At 42.1% G+C, this 20,227-nt stretch overlaps 1 protein-coding gene across 10 annotated transcripts in view; it reads right to left on the reverse strand.

Annotated features, from left to right (window-relative positions):
* KMT2A (lysine methyltransferase 2A) overlaps positions 1-20,227 on the reverse strand; it is a 112,400-nt gene that overhangs the window by 23,595 nt on the left and 68,578 nt on the right. For 9 of the 10 annotated variants that reach the window (XM_066372209.1, XM_066372199.1, XM_066372201.1 and 6 more), the window contains 14 exons: positions 19,408-19,518; positions 19,050-19,123; positions 17,995-18,188; positions 17,562-17,668; positions 15,644-15,781; positions 14,095-14,253; positions 13,738-13,855; positions 13,531-13,609; positions 11,811-11,971; positions 11,428-11,613; positions 6,977-11,219; positions 6,633-6,713; positions 4,770-4,834; positions 2,587-2,757 (listed from right to left, as the gene is read on the reverse strand). In XM_066372209.1, the coding sequence (XP_066228306.1) occupies positions 2,587-2,757; positions 4,770-4,834; positions 6,633-6,713; positions 6,977-11,219; positions 11,428-11,613; positions 11,811-11,971; positions 13,531-13,609; positions 13,738-13,855; positions 14,095-14,253; positions 15,644-15,781; positions 17,562-17,668; positions 17,995-18,188; positions 19,050-19,123; positions 19,408-19,518 (5,887 nt within the window). The remainder of the gene's footprint in view (positions 1-2,586; positions 2,758-4,769; positions 4,835-6,632; positions 6,714-6,976; positions 11,220-11,427; positions 11,614-11,810; positions 11,972-13,530; positions 13,610-13,737; positions 13,856-14,094; positions 14,254-15,643; positions 15,782-17,561; positions 17,669-17,994; positions 18,189-19,049; positions 19,124-19,407; positions 19,519-20,227) is intronic. The other variant, XR_010749909.1, reaches the window with a different exon arrangement.

Here is a 20,227-nt window from a genome sequence, read left to right on the forward strand (position 1 = left end):
AGCATTAGACTAGGATGCAGAGGACACAGGTTTGAAACCCTGAGGTTGGCGCAAGCTTGAGTGCAGGCTCATCTGGCTTGAGTGCGGGCTCATCTGGCTTAAGTACGGGATCATAGACATGACCCTCATGGTTGCTGGCTTGGGCAAGGGGTCACTCACTCTGCGATAGCCTCCCAGTCAAGGCACATATGAGAAAGCAATCAATGAATAACTAAGGAGACTAAGGAGCTACAATGAAGAATTGATACTTCTCATCTCTCTCCCTTCCTGTCTGTCTGTCCCTCTCTCTGTCTCTCTGTGACAAAACAACAAAACAAAACAAAAAGAACAGAAGCAGTAAGGAGATTCATACCTGCTGAAAATGACCCTTGAATCCCCAAAGCATTCACATCCCTTGATGGTAATCTGGATTTCAAACCTAAATGTTTGTTATGAATTCTATTCCCTGTAGTACCATACTCTTAACCAAAACAAGTGTATTACCAACTTAACCATGCCTGTAGTGAGATCATAGCTTCTTCTCAATTCCTTAAAATTAAGATAGAAAGAAAAGCTAAAGCTCTTTATAAATAATCTCTTCCAGCTCTCCCAAGATTCTATGATCTCTTACTGTCACAGAAGAAAGTGTGGAGTAGTAGTAAAAAATCTGTATGTGGATTTCAATCTAGTTCTTCCAACATAGAACTAGTTCTTCCAACATAGCTTTTTACCCTCAGTCACCCAGGCTGAATCTTTAGTCACCTCTGACTCCTCTGCTGTCCATATCCATGCAGTCATTAAATATGTCAGTTCTTCTTCCCTTTCTTTTCCTACTGGAAATGGGCTTCATTACCTGACATCTCTACTGAAGATACACTCTCATTAGTGACCTCTTGCTTCCTAGTGTCTCCAATTCCATCTTATATAAAGCTACCACATAAAACTTTTATTCTACTCTCTGAAATGTTCAGAGGGCTCATGGCTTGGCACCAAAGGCCCTCTAAAACCTGTGCCTAACCCACCTTACCAATTTTCTCTATCACTACTACCAACAGGGATTTCAACATCACTTTCCCACCTGACACTACTCTAAATCCACCAAATGCAATTCTATCTTGCTAACCTTCCCTATATCCCTTCTTAGAAAGCCCTCCCACCTGACTGGTGGTGGTGCAGTGGATTGTACATCGACCCGGGACACTGAGGACCCAGGTTTGAAACCCCAAGGTTGCTGGCTTGAGTGCAGGCTCACCAGCTTGAGCATGGGATCACAGACATGTTCCCAGGGGTCACTGGCGTGGCTGGAGACTCCTGGTCAAGGCACGTATGAGAAACAATCAATGAACAACTAAAATGACACAACTGAGTTGATGCTTCTCATCTCTCTCCCTTCCTTCTCTCTGTTAAAAAAAAAAAGAAGAAAGCCCTCTCCCCTTTCTCTTTGCCTAAGCCAAATTCTACTATCTCCTTTAAAGAATCTTCTATTAATCTTCATGGGTTTTTTTTTAGAAGTATATTTATTCCTCATTCCTCTTCTTTTTTTTTTTTTAACAGAGACAGAGAGAGAGTCAGAGAGAGGGATAGACAGGGACAGACAGAAAGGAATGGAGAGATGAGAAGCATCAATCATTAGTTTTTCATTGCACATTGCGACACCTTCGTTGTTCATTGATTGCTTTCTCATATGTGCCTTGACTGTGGGCCTTCAGCAGACCGAGTAACCCTTTGCTCGAGCCAGTGACCTTGGGTCCAAGCTGGTGAGCTTTTGCTCAAACTAGATGAGCCCGCGCTTAAGCTGGCGACCTTGGAGTCTTGAACCTGGGTCCTCTGCATCCCAGTCCGATGTTCTATCCACTGTGCTGCTGCCCAGTCAGGGACTTCTTCATGGGTTTTTTGATAACTCTAGCTGACCTATAGTGATCTTTCTTTTCTTCAAACTCCTCTAATACTTATTACCCACAGAACATTCACTGAATCCCTCAACAGCTAATGCTACATGCATCCCTCAACAGCTACATGCTTGGGTACAAAGGTGAAAAAACAAACTACAAGCCCTATGGGAAGTTTCCTGTTGAGTAAGAGTGAGTAAAACATAAAAGTAAACAAACATTTATAGAACGAATTTTAAGCTATGAGAGAAACATTTAAGAACCTAAAAGGGGCAGAAAGGAGGGAGTGGGACTGCTTCTCTACCTCAGAAAGTCAGAGTCTTGAAGGATGAGCTGAAGCTCACCAGGTGAATGAGCAAAGGGGAGTATTCCAGCAGAGGGAAGAAATGTGTGAAGGCAGAGGGGAGAGAGAATGGCATTCAAGATGCACAAGGAAGTGGTAGAGAGATAAGCAGAGAGATAAGCAGAAGTCTCATGTGCTATGCCAGGGTGTGTGTAATCTTAAAAACAATCTGTATTACTAACTTTTCACATAAATTATGAACTATTTCTCAGGGACACTAAGTCCTTAATGACAGGTTAAATATATAATGCCTTCAAATATCTTCCATAACAGCAAGCACAAAACCGCCCACATAAAGGATACAAATGTACATAAGTGCAGATCTAGCTCAATTAGGACCTGCGATGGTGGGCCAGCCAAATTTAATCCACTTGCCTTCAATACTTTCTGCACAGATCTGAAAGCCATCGTCACTGGAAATTTCAAAAATTAGTCCTTTCTTGGGCTTTTTTTCAGCAATGCTTTCCTTCCGCTTCTGTTCTTGCTGGAGCCAAAGCATCAGTGGAGAGCTGAAATTACTTTCCTCTTCTTCCACTGTTTTAGATTCTACAAGGGAGAAAATATAGAGGGGACAAACTGGTTGCAGGAGCAAACACTGATGGAGCACTGACTTATACACATTATCTTTAGGCTTAGCAACATTCCACAGTTGGTATTATTCCGTGGACAACTAACTAAGTCTCACAGGGGTAGAACAGCTTACTACCTAGGTCACAGCTAAAAATGACTAAAACAAGAATTAAAAAAAAAAAAAAAAGTCAAGTCATGTTGTTTTTGTGGTAAGTTTTTAGTTTGACAATTTGATAGTTTTTCAATGAGTAAATACCCTCACCTGACTGGTGGAGGCACAGTGGATAAAGCGTCAACCTGGAACACTGAGGTTGCCAGTTCGAAACCCCAAGGTTGCTGGCTCTGAGTACAGCCTCATCAGTGTGGGGTCACTGGCATGGCCCCAGTCAAGGTACATGTGGGAAGCAATCAATGTCCAACTAAAGTGAAAGCAACTTCAAGTTGATGCTTCTCACCCTTTCTCCCTTCCTGTCATACTCTCAAAAACACAAACAAATAAAACCTTTTAAAAGTAACTGCCCTCAGTTGGGTTAAAGTAAAAATATAATAACAGTTAATGTATATAAACAGTACGTATTAGGTACTCTTCTAGGAATTCCCTATATAGTAACTCATATAAAACTCACAACAGTCCAATGAGGTAGGTGGTATTATTATCATCCACATTTTAAAGGTAAAAAAACTGAGATAGAGAGAGGTGAAGTAAGTGGCCTAGTAGCCCAAGTTCATATAGCTAACAAATGGTGACACTGGAATTTTAATCCATGTGGCTCCAGAGTCTGTGCTATTAGCCCTTCCTTACTGCCCTCTCACATCAACAGATAGACCAGTCTTCTCGAGCGACCAGCAAGTCAGCAGAATGTGATCACATCCCAAATCTTATGTTTAAGTATTTTTCCTAACTGGTTCTCCTTTGGGAAGACTCCTTCAATACCCAGAGCTCTCTAATCTTGAAGCGGCCAGTTGTTTACTGATCAAATTCATTAGGACAGATAGGAAGTGCTATGGAGATATCTCTGATGTCATAACCAAAATATCACTATCTTATATAATAAATATGCTTCTTGGTTCTCTTCAGTGACAATTGATGAGTGAAGTCAGGTTATCACTAGCTATTTATTTATTTATTTATTTATTTATTTTTGCATTTTTCCGAAGCTGGAAACGGGGGGGGGGGGGGGGGGGGGAGGGGAGGCAGTCAGACAGACTCCCACATGAGCCCGACTGGGATCCACCCGGCATGCCCACCAGGGGGCGATGCTCTGCCCCTCTGGGGCGTCGCTCTGTTGCATCCAGAGCCATTCTAGTGCCTGAGGCAGAGGCCACAGAGCCATCCTCAGTGCCCGGGGCCATCTTTGCTCCAATGGAGCCTCGGCTATGGGAGGAGAAGAGAGAGAGAGGAAGGAGAGGGGGGGGGGGATGGAGAAGCAGATGGGCGCTTCTCCTGTGTGCCCTGGCCGGAAATCGAACCCGGAACTCCGGCACGCCAGGCTGACGCTCTACCACTGAGCCAACTGGCCAGGGCCATATCACTAGCTATTTAAATCACAATACTGGCTTTGGCCACGTAGCATTGTCCCAAAACGCCAAGGTCACAGGTTTGATCTCTGGTCAGGGCACATTCAAGATTCAATTAATAAATGCATAAATAAGTGGAACAACAAATCAATGTGTCCCTCCTCCCTTATCTCTCTAAAATCAATCAATAAAAAATTTTAAGTATAAATCACAGTGCTATTAAAGCAAGTAGAGCAAGAGAGTATTTAAAGGTTTTAGTTTTGCGTCTGTTAGTTGACAGATGACCACAGAATACGTAGTAGAAGAGCACGGGACCAGGAGATAACTGCTGAGTCTCAATCACTTAACTTCTTTGGGACTTAGATTTCTATTTTTTTTTTAAATCTAGAAAATCAGTAGGTAATGCAGATGATTTTTATAGTATGTTTGGCTTTGAAATTCTGATACTAACCTGTTACCCACCCACATACCTGTACTTTCTTGTTCATTTGGTGGATTTTGTGTTGTCTGAACTTCAGGAAGACCAGCCACTTGCCTAAAACACACACACACACACACATACACACACACGTATATATATATATAAACACACAAAACAAAAAAACAAATATGAGATCTAACATCAGTGAGTTCTTCAATTCAAAGATAAAAACTGCCCATAAAAAAAAAAAAACTGCCCATAATCTGCCATACAGCTGTGTCAGTTATTCAAAACAACTACTGGAAATGAACCACAGGGTGCTTTGTCTAGAACCTATTGAATGAAGACTATCACCAAACTACTACTGTGTGGTACGTAACATAAAAGCATCTTCTATGAGGTTTCCCTCAAAATACTGATATTTATTAAATTTCTAGTTTTAGAGTTGTAGATTGTGCCCTTAAATTTTTCTCATATCCTTAGTATTAGAAATAAAACGAACACTTGTTAGAAGCATGTGGGGCAGCTGTGTTAGGCTTGCTCATGGGGTTACCAGCTGCAAGTACTTTGCCTGATTGGTGCATGAGTGCGTGGCAGGGTCACCTGTGTATGGCCTATACAAGGCTATGGGTGCTTGTTCTTGAGAGAGATTGGGGATTGTGGGTGGTGGATTGCCTGCCTGCTTTGCCTGCCTGCCTGCCCGCCAGCCACTGTGAGGGGCCAGTCTTGCTGTTTCTTTGCTTGAGAAGCAGTTTTCCCCTGCCTGTGTGCTTGTCTGCCATTGTGAGACTTTATTAAATATAATGGTCCAATGCTTTCCAGCTCCAGTTTCTTTACCATCTGCCCGAATCCAATGTGGACCTGCCTGGCCTTGGCCATTGGCACAGCAAAGCAGTTCTGGAGTTACTTAAGAGCTGCTTAAGTTATCTGCTTTAACTAAATACAAATGTAAGTTGCATGAGATAATAAACCACTATCAATTTTCACTTTTAAAATTAAATAAAACTTGGAAACAATCCAAATGTATAATAAGGGCTAGGGGCTAGTAAGTAAATTACTGTAGACCCACACACTAGAACTGGAGGCAGCCATTAAAAAAATGAAGTGTGTCCTCATCTGGTGGCGCAGTGAATAGAGCATTGTCCTGGAGTGCTGAGGTTGCTGGTTACATTCCTGGTCAGGGCACATATAAGAATCAATCAATGGGTGCACAACTATGTGGAACAACAAGTTGATGCTTCTCTCTCTCTTTCAAAAATAAAATAAAAATGAAGTGCAACACAGAAATGTGCACACACTACAATAAGTGACAAAACCAGGTTGTATGTACATCATCATTCATTCTATGTAATAAGTGTATATATAAATATATATATATTCATATATATACCACATAATGGTGTACAGAAATGCCTGCATGGATGAAAAATTATTAGCAATGTTACTTCTAAGGAATAGATGGGGAGAGGGTTAGGTAGGGCAAACAGGGAACCATTATCCATTATTTCATAATTCTATACTATTTTTTAAACAAGCATGTACTACTTCCATTCAAAAACTTTGGGAACAGTCTGACCAAGAGGTGGTGCAGTGGACAGAGCATCGGACCGGGATGCAGAGGACCCAGGTTTGAAACCCCGAGGTCACCAGCTTGAGCGCAAAGTCGCTGGCTTGAGCAAGGGGTCACTCGCTCTGCTGTAGCCCCCGGTCAAGGCACATATGAGATACCTATCAATGAACAACTAAGGTGCCGCAACAAAGAATTGATGCTTCTTATCTCTCTCCCTTCCTGTCTATCTGTCCCTTTCTCTGTCTCTGTCACAAAACAAAACAAACAAAAAAACTTTGGCAACAAAAATCAAAACAAATCAGGAAGAATTATTTTTTAAATGAAGCTAATTTTTATACTCACCCTGAAGGCTGCCCACACTGCTTCTGTGAGGACTGCTCCACACTGGTTGTGTCCTGCAGCTCAGTCTCTGCTCCTGGAGTCCTGCAACAGAATCATTTGTGTCTTTTCAAGAAAAATCCACCAGGAAATATGTACCCAGTGTGGAGTTTGGTTCTAGCTCAGAGACAAACTGATCATGAATGAAAGTGAAGTTTGCTCTATAAATCACCACTGAGAAAAATTAAGTTAAAACCCAGAAAACACCCGAGTACAACAACCTGGACATAGACTGGCCCTCCTGGACTACTCTCAGCCTCTGCCTCAGAGCACACACACCCAGCACAGGCACTGTCTGGATCTCTCACCCTGTGACAGAGGTTAGGGACGATGTGTTGGCTTCTTGGTCTGGAATGTGTGCTTCAGAAGAACTGGTCCGCAAATGGGAAACTTTGTGCTTCTTGCTATTCCCCTTGTCCAAAGGCAGCTGAATCCGCTTGACTTTTGATTTGGGTTTAGTGGGACACAGCATTGAGGGACTTGCTGACTGAGGTCCAGAGGACGGAGAGCCTCCTGGAGAGGCTGAGCTGGCTTGTGTGGCTGAGGATGAAGCCTTATTCTGCTCCAGCCCCACGTTATTAGGAGTCTCTGCTGTCTGAGTAAAGCTGGATCCCTGAGTCCCGGGAGCAGGATCCAGATCACGCTGGGAAGAGAGAATTCCAGTTTTGCTGGCAAGGAGCTTGTTCACATGCTGAAGTCGATAGTGTTCTTCTGCTTCCCTAGACGGTGAAGCAGCCGCTATGCCCATAGTCTGGGTGGAGGGGAGGACACAGATGCTAGATGCTGCTGTCATTGTAGCAGTAGAGGGTGTCTGTGATGTCCCCAGTTGTGGAAATATTCCTGAACTTGGCGGTAAAGCCACAGGCTGGTCCTGAATCCCCAGGCCCTGCTGGCTAGCTTTAATTAATAGATTGCTTATTGAGCCAATATCTGGGGTACCTAGTAGCCTTGGGTTGGTTAACGTGACATGTCCTGGAACCGACGCACTACTTGTAGGGGCTGTTGTAGTTTGCATGGATACAACATTCAAGACGGAGGAGCTGGATGCCAAGCCAGCCACAGGCCCTGAAGTGAGGTGGCCAGTATCCTGGTTTATTGTTGCTGTACCCGCTGCTGTAGCAGCGGTGCCTCCCACATTCTGTGGTAACAGAGGAGCCTGTTCAAAATACATGATGCCAGATTTAGACCTTTTTATGATGTTGGGGACAGTTCGGTGAGGTGAAGTATTAAGTGACCCCATATCTAACAGATTGGGATGGTTTGGAAGCTGGGAGGGTGTGAAGTTAATTAGTGTCATGTTAGAAACCACATCAGAGGGGGCAATATTGGAAGGGGTACTAGAGGGAGCGAGTTTTTTATTCTTTCGGGTCTGTAGACGAGATATGGGTCTTTTCTTGAGTCCAGAGGATGGAGTGACTACTGTGGTACTGAGGTCTGTCCTCTGGCTGGCTTCTGAAACCAAAAGTTGGGGATCTGGAGGAGGCTGAACCCCAATAAGTAGGCCTGAAGGAGGACTGCTGATGTTAGGTGGGAAACTACTTTGAGTAGCAGCAGGGAAGGAATGTAAGTGCTGGTGATGAGGCATGGGGAGCAATCCTTTGCTAGCAGGAGGGAACAAAGATTGAGAAGTTGGCAAGCTTGGATTTAGTCCTGTGGTTAGGGTGAGACCACTGCTCATGGGCCCCAAGACTGAAGTATTTGTCTCCATCACATTGGGTGTAGAACTAACAGAAGAGGTCAATTGAATTTTTTGGGTTACTCCATTTGGAAGAGTTTGGAGAACATAAAGTGGCTGCATGTTCTGGTTAACAACAATGAGTTTCTCAGTGGCTGGTTTCAGGTGGGGTGGAGTGGTCTGAACAGCTGCATTAGAAATCTGAGATGGGCCAGGACTATCAGTAGAATTGGGCACATATTTCTGGTTCTGGATAGAAACAGTGGGGGAAACAGGTACCTGAAGGCCAGGGGTGCTACTGTTTCTAGTTAAATCTTGATTGTTGCCATGACCTTGCTCCACTGAACCACAAGGAGGGCTGGAAATGTCTGCATCCATGTGACCTTGGATAAAATGATCAGGAGTCATGTGACCTTCGGGCGCTGGGTCTACTCCTGGACTCAGCAGTGCTGAGTCATCCTCAGAGGAGGCCACCGATTTTTCTGTGATGGTCACTCTCTTCTCTGCTGAGTCTGAGATTACAGCTAGCCTACTCGGATTCTGGCTAGGAACAGTGGGACTCCGGGTGGTCAGGACAGAGAGATCAGATGGTAGCTCTAGAGGCAACTCAAACTGCTCCTCTGCGGAGATAGAGGAAGAGACACTGCTATCCACGGGTTCTGCTGTTGGCAGCTGCTGAGAAAACACTTCAAAAAGACCCATTTCTTTTTCACGATTACTATCAAGACCCAAACCTTCACCAAGATTCAGGAGTTCTGATGAAGATGATTCTGGACTCTCATCCAAAGCCTGCATGGATGGAGTATTCTTCAGTACAAAGTCCATAATGTCTGAGGGCAGGATATTGCCACAGTCATCACTGTTGTTATTGTCCGAATCAGATTTCAGGAGCTCAGTATTATAGGTGTCCAGTAAATTTTTGTCCGAGGGGGTGCCCGTGTGGACTCTGCGACTTGACTCCAGTGAGCTGAGCTGAGCTTCCAAGGAATCCTGACTCTGTGTTTTAACTCTGCTTACAGAGTGGCAGTTATCCATCTTTGGCTCATTTTTGTGGCCAACAGAACTCTTAATGACATGTTCTTTTTCACTGGCATCTTCAGGTCGATCGATCTTTAAGTTCTCTGTTCCATTTTCTTTACCATTTCTTTTTGGAATCTGGCTGCTTTTCCTTGTTGTGGCTGTGACACTTGTATCACTCTCTGTCCCATCATCAACCCCATCCAACTGTGAAATTTTTGGAAGATCACACTGTTGTTCCTCCTCCCGAAACAGGTTATGGGATGCCAGCCGTTCCTCTGCACCAGAAGCAATCACTGTTCTAGTGAAATTGTAGTAATATAGGTCATCTTCATCTGAAGTGCTTAAGTCATCAGCCCCGTCCACCTGTCCTTCAGCTGACCTCTTGCCTCGTTTCTTCCCAGTTGAGCTGCTATAGAACGGAATGTCTTCTTCACCATAGGATCTTACTCCATAGAGTGGGGTGAGCCCAAAAAACATGTTGGAACGTGCACGGGCACTACGACGAGGGTATCTCCTCTTGAAAGAGCCATCCTCCTGAGGTTTGGGGCCATCTGGAAGCATTAGATTTTTGTCCTGTACAGGGAGATTCTGATAGTTGTTACTCTGAGAGTCCTGGGATGAGGTATTATTGGGACTTGGTTGGGCCACTGGACCATCTCCTGGACTTTCAGAGGCTAAAATTGGTTCTTTTGGAGATGCAGACTCTATTTGTAAAGGGGAAACAGGACTACTTTCCTTTAGGATATTCTTGGACTGACTCTCATTTTCCATTTTTAGTGGTGTCAGTGTTACTTTGACTGTGCGTTTCCGGGGAGTTTGTAATTCCTTGGCAGAGCCTTCTACTTGCATGGATGGAGCTTTGGTGACTCCTGGAATAGAAATGACTTTGTCTCCAATTTTATCAGAAGAGATATTATTACATGGTCGTTGCCCCATAAATTCAGGAGTCAAAACTTCATCAGCAAACTCTGACTTTAGGTTTCCTTCCTCACTAGCTGTCACCTGACCAGGTTCTAAAAAAGACTTGCTGGAATGCTTTTCTTTGAACGTTTCTTTACAGGATTTTTTCCCTTTCTGTCTTCTGTCTCTGGAACTAGATCCCACATGTTCATTGATAATAGATGATCTGCTGCTTACTCCAGAGAGCTTCAAGGTTTTGACTTCAGTGTCTTCACTGGGAAGGGGGCTCAATGATTGATTAGAATCTGCATATTGGTCTCGGTCATGCCTTTGCCCTCTCAAATGGAGTGGTGGGAAGGAGTGTGCGTCTTTAGAAAACGGCACTGAAGAGAATTCAGCAAAAGTGCCAACTTTACTAACATTTAATTCGCCAGATGCTGTATTATGAACCTGTGGGGCCAGTTTAGGAATGCCAGGGTAAGCCACACTATGCGCAGATCCCTCTGAACTCTTGGCACTCAGTATTTTGGTCTTCTCTCCTTTAAAGGAGGAGCTATTGGATGGTAAGTCTGAAGCACTGGAATGCTTCATTTCTGAAGATGAAGATCCATCCAAGTGACTGGTTTTAGTGACCATAGTAACTACTGTCCTTTGCAGATTTGAAGAAGTGGAAGTGTTGTGCCTTAAATTAGTATTTGAAGCCAGTGACCCTAAGACATGATCGACTGCTTTGGTGCCTGACTCAAGATCTGCAGCGGGCCCTATAGAGGAGACTGAAGAAACACTATTCTTGGAATAAGTACTCCCAGTTCTCATTGGAGACATTATCCGGAGTCTCGACTGCTGGGGTGACAAGGAAGAAGTACTGTGACGCCTGGAGCCGATGCTTCGAAGTCCAGAGGAGAGTAAGGGATCACCCACTGTGACTATTTCATGAGTGGTTGGAGTAGGACTTCCTAGACAAGAGAGAAAAAGTAGTAAAAGTCTATTATAGATAGAACAAATATGTGATAACGTTGGTTTCAATGACATGGCTATACATAGTTATATGTAACTAAAAAAATCATTATTTTCAATAAAGAAATGTCACTAAAATAAAGTTGCCTGAAAGAATTACAAACTCATCTTTGAGCTGATCTTCTTGGGGTCAATGAAGTCCTTTACCTGCAGAAGGCAATGGCCGACAGCCTGGAGATCTCTGTGTTGGAGGATAACTGGGTGTTCGAATCCTAGGAACCTTTGAGATGACATGATAAAAACAGGAACCAGAGGTCTGCGTATGAGGAGGTCGGTCTGGTGATGGGGGACTCACAATTTCAGCTGTGTTTTGACTTTCTTTAGATACAATTTCTGTAGTAGAATATAAAAACCCTTACTTTAAAAAGTTCAATTAAAAAATCAAACCAATGATCCAATAAAAAGCCAGGTATTAGGTAAATATCAAAATAGAAATAAATGACACCTCCCAAAGAAATGACATTTTCCCATGCTTCAATCACAGTACTCCCAAAACTCTAATTCAAGTAATACCTTGATTAAAGACTAACCTGCAAAAGATGTTGGACTATGAGCAATGGTCCTGTTTTCATCGTGCTCAACAGTGCTGTTGATATCTGGCTCTACGACTGGAGGACGGCATTCCACTATCTTGCATGTGTACACACAACGCTTGCGAGCGTCTGTGGTGCTCCAGTACACCCTGGAACACCTAGCAAACAGATTTGTAAAAATCACCAGAAGTGAGAATGCAGAAGCAAAGATGAACATTTATCAAAACCTCTTCTCATCCTAGGCTCCCTGGTCTCCTTGAATTGTAGAATTTAGCTTCATTTCATGAACTCTTATAGATTTCCCAGGTTAGGATGTTCCAAGCTTTTTGAAGTCCTTGGATATTTTCCAGTCTTTCAGAAAACAGCATCAAATCTTTTTTTTTAAATTGTATTGTAAGCAGGAGACAAAAATAGTAAAACATCCTAAAATGCAGAGAAAAAAAGACTAACTACTGCAAGAAACAGTTATTGGCTTTTGGGAAGGGACTACTGCCCCACAATATATACAAAACAGGTAAGAATAAACCTGAGGTGTTTCCTTTGGGAGAAAAGCCCCAGGAGATGACAGACATGTAACTGCTTCAAATTCTCTGGATATTAATGGAGCCCAGTTTATAGAAATTGCTGCCAACTAAACGTAGACTATAAACTGTTGTCAGAACTGGAATGTCGAGTAAGCTGAAGTATATATTAGCATAATGAGACTCGAACAGGGGAGAGATAGAAAGGGAATTTTAAATTTATACTGTTAGTTTGTTAGAAGTTTTAAAAAATTACTCCAAATAGGAAAGATGATAAATTCTTAGTGGAAAGATCTGATATTATTGACAGGGGGTTTTATTTTTAGAATAATCTGTAAAATTTAAAACTGAGGACAGAGGCACGAGGTATGCAAGATCCTGACAATAATAAGGACTTTTGCATCCAGATGCATGGAACTTTGTGGAATCTCAAGAGATTGACATTGTGTTTTCTATTTAGATTTTATTTAGAAATTATTCTGAAAAAAAAAAAAAGAAGATATTTTTAAAGTGAGAGGAAGGGAGATAGTGAGGCAGACTCCTGCATGCATCCCGACCAGGATCCACCTGGCAACCCCATCTGGGGCTATGCTCAAGTACAGAGCTATTTTTAGTGTTCGAGGCTGATGCATTTGGACCAACCAAGTCATCCTCAGTGCCCGAGTAACACTCGAATCAATCGAGTCACTAGCTACAGGAGGGGAAGAGGGAGAAAGAAGGGAAAAAGGAAGGAGAAGAGAAGCAAACAGATGCTTCTCTTGTACGCCCTGACCAGGAATCGAACCTGGGATGTCCACATACCAGGTCAACACTCTATCCACTGACCTAACTGGCCAGGGCCTGAAAAACTATTTATATTTAAGTGTAGTTGGTATATAATATTATATTAGTTTCAGGTATACAATATAGTGATTTGATATTTTTATACCTTACAATGTGATCACTCCACTAATTTTAGTAACCATCTGTCACCATGCAAACTTATAATAATATTTTTCAATGCTTTTCTTCCATAACTGGATTTAGCTGACATAAAATGACACTTTAGTCCTAATCTATGAGAAGTAGCAAAATAGCAGTTTATTTTTAATAGCAGTTAAAAGCAGCTAACAAGTATGGCTCTGTATTTAACAATCTGATCACTGCTTCAGGGTAAATTGTGGGGGCTGTTGTCTTCTGTAAACAGTTCTACTTACTGATATCCAATAGGAAAAAGTTTATCTTCACAGTCAGAAAGATCATTTAGAATTCCTAAGCAGTCAATTGACATGGAGCCTGACCAACAAAAAGAAGAACTCATTAGAGGAAATAATGACATATATAAAATAATTTTATAAATGAAGATTAGAAAGTACCCCAATGATATATCCAACCTTTCCCAACAATCAAGGCCCATGTCATACCAATCATCATATGAATATTTTCTGGTTCCAAGCCATTAAGGAACTTTCTCCTTAAGCTGATTCCTTCAAAGTCCACAAACACTCTTCTAAAAACTTCAAATCCATTCTCAGGAACCACCTTAAATGAAAACCCAAGGTAGCTGTTAATAGGTTGTCCCTTTATAGAGTATCCTCATGATACTGACTCAAAGGGAGATAAAGATCATATCTCCCTGGGAGGATTCTGTATTTCTCTAAAAGGAGGAGACTCTAGGAACCCCTAGTAGGAATGTAAAACAAAATTTATGACCTTGCTTGCTATTTTCAATTTTCCCAGAATTCCTAGAGAATTTTAAAAAGCAACTAAAGCTCTCTCACCTCGCCTTTGATCAAATCCCGATGTCGTTGGCAATATACTTTCTTATCATCCAGAAAAACACAGTTCTTGGCTCGAGAACACATGAAGTGATAGTTGCTGGTGCAGGACGTGAGGCAGCAACCCACTGTGGCTCCAGGCTTTTGGCAAAATTCACATCTCTAACAATCCAGAAAGAACAGAGTCCCAAGTCAGACTTTCAGATTTTTGGGTTTTTTTTACAGAGATAGATAGATAGATGGAGAGAGAGAGAGAGAGAGAGAGAGGGAGAGAGATAGGGACAGATAGACAGGAAAAAAGAGTGATGAAAAGCTTCAATTATTTGTTGCAGCTCCCATAGTTGTTCAGTGATTGCTTTCTCATATGTACCCTGACCGGGGGGGTGATAGCAGAGCAAGTGACCCCTTGCTCAAGCCAGCAACCCAACGCTCAATCCAATGACCCTGCACTCAAGCCAACAACCTCACAATCAAGCTGATGACCTCGGGGTTTCAAACCTGGGTCCTCTGCATCCCAATCTGATGCTCTATCCACTGTGTCACTACCTGGTCATGCCAGACTTTCAGATTTTTAAAGTAATTTTCCATCTCCTGTATAGAATCACTACATTCTGGATTTCCTATAATTCATTTTGTTTATTGATAATCTGCTGCATTATAGAGAAGGGATGTAAGCCATAAAGTTTCTTTCACAATCTTCTCTCTCACATTGTCCAGGGGGCCCTTTTATAATGGCCAAATTTAAATAATACAATTTGATTTAGAATTTGGAACAAAACATAGTTTTTCTTCTAGGATGCATGACTGGAAGAGGAAAATTTGAAGATCAATGCTAAAAACAACATCTTTCTAGAAAGCTGTTATATCTAAAAAATTCAGTTATAGAATGATTATACCAGTCAAAAACATAATGGTTCTCTAGATACTGGACGTAACAGACAAACTTAACATATGATTAAAAAACTTCCTTTAACCAGTCTATATGTCACCACCTTATTCTGTCAGTCAGTCTGGACTTCTCCAGGAGATTTTTTTCTATTGCACCCATACTCCAAGGGTCAGAATAATCATCTGCCTACAGTGGACAGCAGTATCTCTTACTGGCTACCACCCTGAAGGCACTATGAAAACCATCAGAGAGGCAGCACTTAGCAACAGAAGGAACATCTGGAAACTGAGAGGGAATCTCTTTCATTAAAATTTACTGACAATGCCTGACCAAGCGGTGGCGCAGTGGATAGAGCGTCGAACTGGGATGCCGAGGACCCAGGTTCGAGACCCTGAGGTGCCAGCTTGAACATGGGCTCATCTGGTTTGAGCAAAAGCTCACCAACTTGGACCCAAGATGCTGGCTCGAGCAAGGGGTTACTCGGTCTGCTGAAGGCCCACGGTCAAGGCACATATGAGAAAGCAATCAATGAACAACTATGTGTTGCAATGCGCAACAAAAAACTAATGATTGATGCTTCTCATCTCTCCATTCCTGTCTGTCTGTCTCTGTCTGACTCTCTATCTCTGTTAAAAAAAAAAAAATTTACCCACAAGTTCTTACCAGCTGCTTGCCCCGGATCACAGCCATATGCACATTCTTCAGTGACCCATCATCATCCTCAAACACTTCTGCTGACCACAAAGCGCAGTTCACATGTGTCCACTCATTTTGGCCAATATATAGCAAACGGCCAGCATCCTATGAAACAGAGATTTCCTTTTTCTTTAAAGAATATTATGTCAGCCCTGGCTGGGTAGCTCACTTGTTTAGAGAACCTTCCTGATGCACCAAGGTTGCAGGTTCAATCCTCAGGGTACATAAAGAATCAACCAATGAATGCATAAATACGTGGAACAACAAATCAATGTCTCTCTCTCTCTCTGTCTCTCTACCCGCTACCCTCTTTTCTCGAAAGTCAATAAATAAAAATTTTAGCCCTGGTCGGTTGGCTCAGTGGTAGAGCGTCGGCCTGGCATACAGAAGTCCCGGGTTCGATTCCCGGCCAGGGCACACAGGAGAAGCGCCCATCTGCTTCCCTACCCCTCCCCCTCTCCTTCCTATCTGTCTCTCTATTCCCCTCCCGCAGCCAAGGCTCCACTGGAGCAAAGATGGCCCGGGCGCTGGGGATGGCTCCTTGGCCTCTGCCTCAGGCGCTGGAGTGGCTCTGGTCGCAACAGAGCGACGCCCCAGAGAGGCAGAGCATCGCCCCCTGGTGGGCGTGCTGGGTGGATCCCAGTCGGGCGCATGCGGGAGTCTGTCTGACTGTCTCTCCCCATTTCCAGCTTCAGAAAAATACAAAATAATAAATAAATAAATAAATAAATAAATGAAAAATTTAAATAGACTATTATGTCAAGGAAAGTTTTCTTGTATTTGCTTTACCTGACAAGTTCAATAAATTAATTAAAATCCTTTAACTAAACACACACACACACACACCACACTTTTTTTCTTTTTCTTATTTTTATTAATTTCCAGCAAGAGAAGGAGAGAGCGAGAGATAGAGAGATAGGAACTGTATGTGCTGCTCCTGTATGTGCCCTGACCAGGGATCGAACAAGCAACCTCTGTGCTTCGGGATGATGCTCTTTACCGAGCTATCCAGCTAGAGCATCATATTTCTTTTTTCAATGTTTCAGTTTCCACTTCTCTCCTTTCTGATAACCTTTTCCAGACTGAAGGTAACTTATAAAAAAAGAATTGAAAAACAAGCTATATATGTAACTTCATAAAAATGCACTGACTTCTTTAAAACCTTATTTCAAAGCCAATTCTCTCTGCTTGCACTAAATAAGGCTTTACATACATTATTTTCTTTAGTTTTCATAACTATTCTAAGTATTATTATTATTATTATTATTCCCATTTTAAAGATGAGACTGAGGGTCAGAGAGGTGAAAGCTCCTTGCTCAGGTCAACAGCATAGAAATGTATGCAGGCAGCGGGCCCAAACTGAGGATCTTAACCATTCTGCTATATTACATTCAACACAGATTACTTAATATGCAACTTATATTTTACTGACTTTCATAGTCTTTTTGAGGAACTTACTGTAGAAATGATTAGACATCAGTAGATTTAGGCAAATAAATCTCTTAATAAGTTTTATTGATTCATTCTTAAGGACAGAGAGAAAAGGAAAAAGAGGGAAAAAAAGAGAAACATAGATTTGTTGTTCCACTCATTCATGCATTTGTTGGTTGATTCTTCTACGTGCCTTGACTGAACCTTCTTCTATTGAACCTGCAATCCTGGTATATTGGGATGATGCTCCAAACAACTGAGCTACCTGGCCAGGGCCAAGGCAAATCATTTTTTAAATCAACTAAATCAGTTATAGAAAAAGCCCCACGTTTCACAACTCAGTGATAAACATCCATTAAATAAATGACACCCAGTCATCAAGTTTAGACACAAAGGACAAATAGTTCACTCTGGGTATCTAATAAGTAGGACCCAGATATCCCAAGGTACTTACATTAGCACTGTCATCACCATACATCAAACACAATGCACATTGTCTGTTATCTTCTATGCCTGGGGGTGGGTTTAGCTCTGGACTATCTTCTCGACTCCTATCAGTACCTTGTAATCCAAAAGACATCCAGTTAAAATTGGCAATACTAATTTTGATTTCCAGAAAAAAAAAAAGAAAACAATTCAGCTTAAATAGCCTATAAAATGAACATTTTCACAACAGGTTCAAAGTCATGCTCTCTCACCTATAGCTGTACATCCTATATAAAACAATGTATATAAATTCCTTGTTAACATCCCAAGTGAAGCAAAAATAGTGATTTATTACATTTAAGGATCATCTGAAAAGTTTTATGCAAGGATATTAAGTTTGTATTTAAAGTCAATCATCTATGCCTAGAGAAATGGGTCATGACTCTTCTTTGGTGCCTTACTCAGAATTGGTGGTGTAGGAGGGTGCAGAGGAGTTGGTGAGTCCGGTTCTCCAGGCCCTTTCGGTTTGGGAGCTGGAATGATTTTCTTCGTTAGAGGAGGCTGCTCAGTGTGGCTGTTTTCCTCTCGCTCCTGCCACTGAGCATAATTATGGTCAAGTGAAGGTGGAAGCACTGCGTTTGGTAACATCCCACTGCTGAAAATAATCGATTTAACAAGTATTTATTGAACCCCTATAATATTCCCAGAACTGTACAAAATAATGAAATTCTTGATATCATCAGGTCTTGGCCCCATGCACAAACCATTCACAGTATATAAATAAGAACAAGTCACAATTTGGAAACTGCCTGCATGCACAAGACTTTATTATTTTAAAAAAATATAATCTCAATGTGTGACTCTTGGTTAAACTTTCAGAAACAAAAGAATTTACTGGAATAAAACTTTAGGGTTAAATATGGAGACTCAAGAGAGGTAGAGAGTACCATTTGAACTGAATAAAATACAACCCAATTACAATAGATTATGATAAACTCTGTTGTCTCAAAGTCAGCACTGAGAAAGCATTTTAAATTTACTTTTAATTTTTTTTTTTGTATTTTTCTGAAGTTGGAAACGGGGAGGCAGTCAGACAGACTCCCACATGCGCCCAACCGGGATCCACCCGGCATGCCCACCAGGAGGCGATGCTCTGCCCATCTGGGGCGTTGCTCTATTGCAACCAGAGTCATTCTAGCGCCTGAGGTAGAGGCCATAGAGCCATCCTCAGCACCCGAGCCAACTTTACTCCAATAGAGCCTTGGCTGTGGTAGGGGAAGAGAGACAGAGAGGAAGGAGACGGGGAGGGGTGGAGAAGCAGATGGGCGCCTCTCCTGTGTACCCTGGCCGGGAATCGAAACCAGGACTCCTGCACGCCAGGCCGATGCTCTACCACTGAGCCAACCGGCCAGGGCAAATTTACTTTTAATAGTAAAACCTAGCCTAAAAAACCTCTACCTAGAAACTTAAGAACTCTGACTTCTAGCTGATGAGAAGTAATACAGAATTTACTTACTTGCTCGATACTTTATTTGGCTCCCAAAACCTGGACTTTTTGACACTGAACCATGGAAATACACGTTCCATTTGCTAACAGAAAAATGAACAAAATGTAAACATGTGAATATTCACTTAAAAAACACAAAAAACCCAACAACTTCACACAATTCTGTCAACACGAGGATGACACAAGGCCTCAAAGGACCAGATCCATCTATTCTGGTGTCCTTGCCAACTTCTTCCCAAAGAATGAGATCAATTAAACAAGAATATGTTTTATCCACATAGCAAAGCAAAATGTAGAAGAGAAAGTCTTATCTGGGGTAATTATCCCCAGATAAGAATTAAAAACATGAACTATTAATATCATTCACCCGAATAAAGAAGGACTTGACCATGCTGTTAGCTTTTTTAATCTCTGGCTGCCCTCCATCTGAATTAATGGCTGCTTGAATGATCTTCACGATATCGTCACTGAACTCCAACTGTATACAAAAAGAAAGCATGAATTATTCATAAAACAGTGCAGCTCTAAAACCACTTTCTTTTCCCTCCTTAGTCATCCAACACACAGGTCCAAACAGGAAATTAATACTGTATTTTCATACAATGAAGTTTCTCTTCAGAGGAGTTATTTGAGACTCAGTTCACAATTAACTTGTGGCAGTCAAGAGATGCAAGGCTAGTAAGAAAGAACGTAAATAAATTAGCTGTATCATAGTAAGTTACTCAAATATGACCACAACTTTGGTTTTTGTTGTTGTTTTACTAGTGAGAGACAGACAAGAGAGAGGAACAGACAAGAAGAGAAAGATGAGAAGTATCACTCATAGTTGAGGCACTCTTAGTTATTCATTGATTGCTTCTCATATGTGCCTTGACCAGGGTGCTCCAGCCGAACCAGTGACCCCTTGCTCAAGCCAGCAACATTGGGCTTCAATCCAGAGACCATGGGGTCATGTCTATGATCCTGAGCTCAAGCTGGTGACCCCACACTCAAGCTGGTGAGCCCACACTCAAGCCAGCGACCTCAGGGTTTTGAACCTGGGACCTCAGTATCCCAGGTCAATGTTCTATCCACTGCGTCACCACTGGTCAGGGAGGACCATAACTTTTTATTCAAACTAAAATGAGTAAACAACTGAAGAGCAAATATGCACCTTGAGTTAACAAACATTTCCTAGAGGTTTATTT

Source organism: Saccopteryx leptura, chromosome 1 (genome assembly GCF_036850995.1).
Source record: "Saccopteryx leptura isolate mSacLep1 chromosome 1, mSacLep1_pri_phased_curated, whole genome shotgun sequence".
Taxonomy (NCBI): Eukaryota; Metazoa; Chordata; class Mammalia; order Chiroptera; family Emballonuridae; genus Saccopteryx; species Saccopteryx leptura.